The 3,405-nt window shown below is 36.1% G+C and overlaps 1 protein-coding gene across 3 annotated transcripts in view; it reads left to right on the top strand.

Moving 5' to 3' along the window:
- The window catches only part of tspan9b (tetraspanin 9b), a 25,960-nt gene extending 22,688 nt beyond the window's left edge, over positions 1-3,272 (top strand). For all 3 annotated transcript variants that reach the window (XM_016266480.1, XM_016266486.1, XM_016266475.1), the window contains 5 exons: positions 177-251; positions 1,089-1,190; positions 1,662-1,793; positions 2,491-2,574; positions 2,692-3,272. In XM_016266480.1, the coding sequence (XP_016121966.1) occupies positions 177-251; positions 1,089-1,190; positions 1,662-1,793; positions 2,491-2,574; positions 2,692-2,763 (465 nt within the window). In that variant the 3' untranslated portion in view covers positions 2,764-3,272. The remainder of the gene's footprint in view (positions 1-176; positions 252-1,088; positions 1,191-1,661; positions 1,794-2,490; positions 2,575-2,691) is intronic.
- Positions 3,273-3,405: the final 133 nt, after the last annotated feature.

Here is a 3,405-nt window from a genome sequence, read left to right as displayed (position 1 = left end):
CACATATGACTTAAAAAAATCTTTGTGTGTGATATATATATATATATATATATATATATATATATATATATATATAGGAATATTACATACTATAATAAGTACATATATGTCTTCTGTAAAGCACTTTATTGTTGTATATAAATAGTTTACTTACTTTACTCACTTTTTTCTTGTAGTTCTTCATTGTTCTGTTGATTATTCTGCTGGCAGAGCTGATTTTGCTCATCCTTTTCTTTGTGTACACGGACAAGGTACAGTATGAACATCACATGAGATTTTGACCCTTCACTAAGACCCACCCCCCTTAGTAACTGTTGCTACAAGCCATGCGACAAGCCATTCCGCTCTTAATCCACACATAATGTTCACACACAGTGAAAAATACATTGTGGCGCAAAGAGGACACCGACAACACAACGACAGACAAGACAGAGCAGATTACTTTCAGTGTGAAACAAAGTGTCGGCTTTCAAATGTTGTCATTTTGTAAGAAATTCAAACAGTAAATAGCGTTTTGTGGCTCTTTAATGTGTTGTGATAGATCGCTGTAGTGAACTGATCATCTCTTCCTCTTTACTAGTTATAGCACAAAATAAACATGAATGAACATCAGACGGTATCTTGTTTCAACCGCAGAAAGATGTCAATACACACCATTTTTCAAGTTCAAGTCCACCGACGTTAATCTACTCTGCTGTCTGGTTTGTTTGTCTGTAAAGCACTTTATTGTTGTATATAAATAGTTTACTTACTTTACTCACTTTTTTCTTGTAGTTCTTCATTGTTCTGTTGATTATTCTGCTGGCAGAGCTGATTTTGCTCATCCTTTTCTTTGTGTACACGGACAAGGTACAGTATGAACATCAAGCATCACACACACCCCCTCAATCCATCTATTACACACACACACACAGAACTAACCACCCCACCGCGCACAGACCTTCATTACCCACACGAATCCTGACAACAACAACAGCCCACACACCTGCTCTTCTGGTTTACTCTCTGAGTATTCTTAAAGTTTTGACTCAACATGTAACTCCTATTTGGATTACAAATGCATCATGTGACTTTAAACTCTTGTGCAGGTGAGCGAGAATGCTAAGCAGGATCTTAAAGATGGCCTGAGGCTCTACAACACGGACAATAACATCGGCCTCCGCAACGCCTGGAACATTATCCAAGCTGAGGTGTGTGTGGATGAGTGCAGGTGTGATAAATACGGTTATCAGTGACAGTAATGGCAGGTCACTGTGAGTTCAGCTGGTTGATTGTGTCACATCTTATCCGCAGCTGCTCTCCACAGAATAATGGAAGATAACTCATGAAGCCCTCCAGTGTTGAACAATATGCAGGCATCTGCAGAAATGTTCTTTGCTTGGTGTGTAAATGATGAATCTGAATATTCACTCTGTCTCTCAGTGCACCTTTTGCTTTAATTACAGCCTTTAGTCTGTTGGGATTTGTCTGTGCTAACTTTGCACATCTAGACTTTGCAATATTTTTTTAAGTTTTTATGAATGAACTATTAGCTTTTAATTAAATTATGAACCCTGTTCAGTTCCCTCCCAAACCCCAGTTTAGAAAACCTTGTTTATGATTGTTTATCTTTTCTTTTCGGTGTGTAAATGATGAATCTGAATATTCACTCTGTCTCTCAGTGGCAGTGTTGTGGGGTAACTGGCCACACAGACTGGCATGATGCCCTGCAGGAGAAAACAGTTCCAGACAGATGCTGCCAGGAACACTACAGAGAGTGCGGTCACAATGCCACTAACGTCTTCTGGTCACAGGTATGGCCTTTATTATTTTATTTTATTATTTAATTTATTCTCTGATGTAAATGTTATTTTATTTTAATAGTTTCTCAAATGTAAATTTTATTTAAGTTTCTCTGATTTGTATTGTATTGTATTTTATTTTATTTTAATAGTTTCTCTAATTTAAATTTATTTTAAATAGTTTCTTTGCTTTTATTGTATTATTATTTGATCAGTTTCTTTGGTGTAATTTAATTTAATTGATTAATAATTTAACACTGATAAGTTTAATTTGGAAACATGTTTTGATTATTTTAAACTATATTATACTGTATTTAGATAATACAGAAAATAGAAAAAGTAGTTAATACAGAATTATTTCGTTAAACACTACAATGTTTTTGACTCAGTTGTAGAAATTAGATTTTTCTCTTTTTGTTAGCTAGTGTTAGTAGTTCGAAGTAATTTAGAAATTTACCGGGGCAAGTTGCCATAAATACTCTGTGATCGTCCAGTTTGATAATATAACTGTATTTCCTGCTTAAATAGCTTTCATTTAGTTAGCTACTCTTTGTTATTAGCTGATACGGTAACGAACTACTATTATTAATATGGTGCACATTGTAAAGTTTCTGATTTTATAAAGAGTTTCAAAATAGCCTCCCCAACTTTACTCATAATGTTACTGCACACTTCTGTGGGCCAACACACTTTTCTTTCTGACTCTTAGGGTTGCTATGAGAAGGTTGAGGAATGGCTGAACGACAACAAACATTTGCTCGGAACCATCGCGATGTGTGTGCTGGTCTTACAGGTACAAACATTATGATTAGACTCATCCTGGAGTGTTTTGGAAAATAGCTGTGCCTCCAATGATGTCACATCCTGTTTGATGCACACCCATGCTGATGCCGCCATCTCTGTTCTGCAGCTGCTCGGGATGGCGTTCTCCATGACCTTGTACCAGCAAATCCACAGGGCGGGAAAAAAGTATGATGCCTAGAGGAAACCCAGTGTTACACTACAAAAAACTCTCAGAATACCTAATGTATTGTTTCAAGCCCCGCTTCATGCCGTCACAAACTATTACCAGTGAAAATGAAGCTGTATTTTTTTTCTATCAGATTTAATTATGTAGAACAGAGTGTAGATATTTTTGCTTGGCTGCTGAGAGGCTAATTTTTTTGGGCCTGAGGGCTAACAGCAACTGTAAGATGAAAACTAAGGAAGGGAATACATTGTGAGAAGCAGTTATGGATGCAGCTGTTAAGCCAAACAGTCTTGGAAATAGTCTGATAATATATGAACTGTACAAAAAAAAAGCCCACATCATGTAAAATCGGATATCTGCAACGCTCGTAAGAGGATACATTCACTATTTCTTTATTGGACACTTGTGTACACGTAGGCGCCGTTCCCTTTGCTGATGTAATATATCAATCGCATGCTGTATATATTTCACATTCACATAAGAGTACTGTACAATTGCACACAAACAATCCTTTATCTGATGACTTAATTGTTAGGGAGAGTGGGGTAAGACATGTCACCCTATTAATCTACCAAAAATGCATTTTTATTATCAGATATTCAGACAGGCTCTAAATGTATTTGTTATATAAAATATAATATATATATATATATA

Source organism: Sinocyclocheilus grahami, unplaced genomic scaffold (assembly GCF_001515645.1).
Source record: "Sinocyclocheilus grahami isolate Dianchi unplaced genomic scaffold, SAMN03320097.WGS_v1.1 scaffold33.1, whole genome shotgun sequence".
Classification (NCBI taxonomy): Eukaryota; Metazoa; Chordata; class Actinopteri; order Cypriniformes; family Cyprinidae; genus Sinocyclocheilus; species Sinocyclocheilus grahami.
This window is presented reverse-complemented; position numbering and strand designations above follow the sequence as displayed.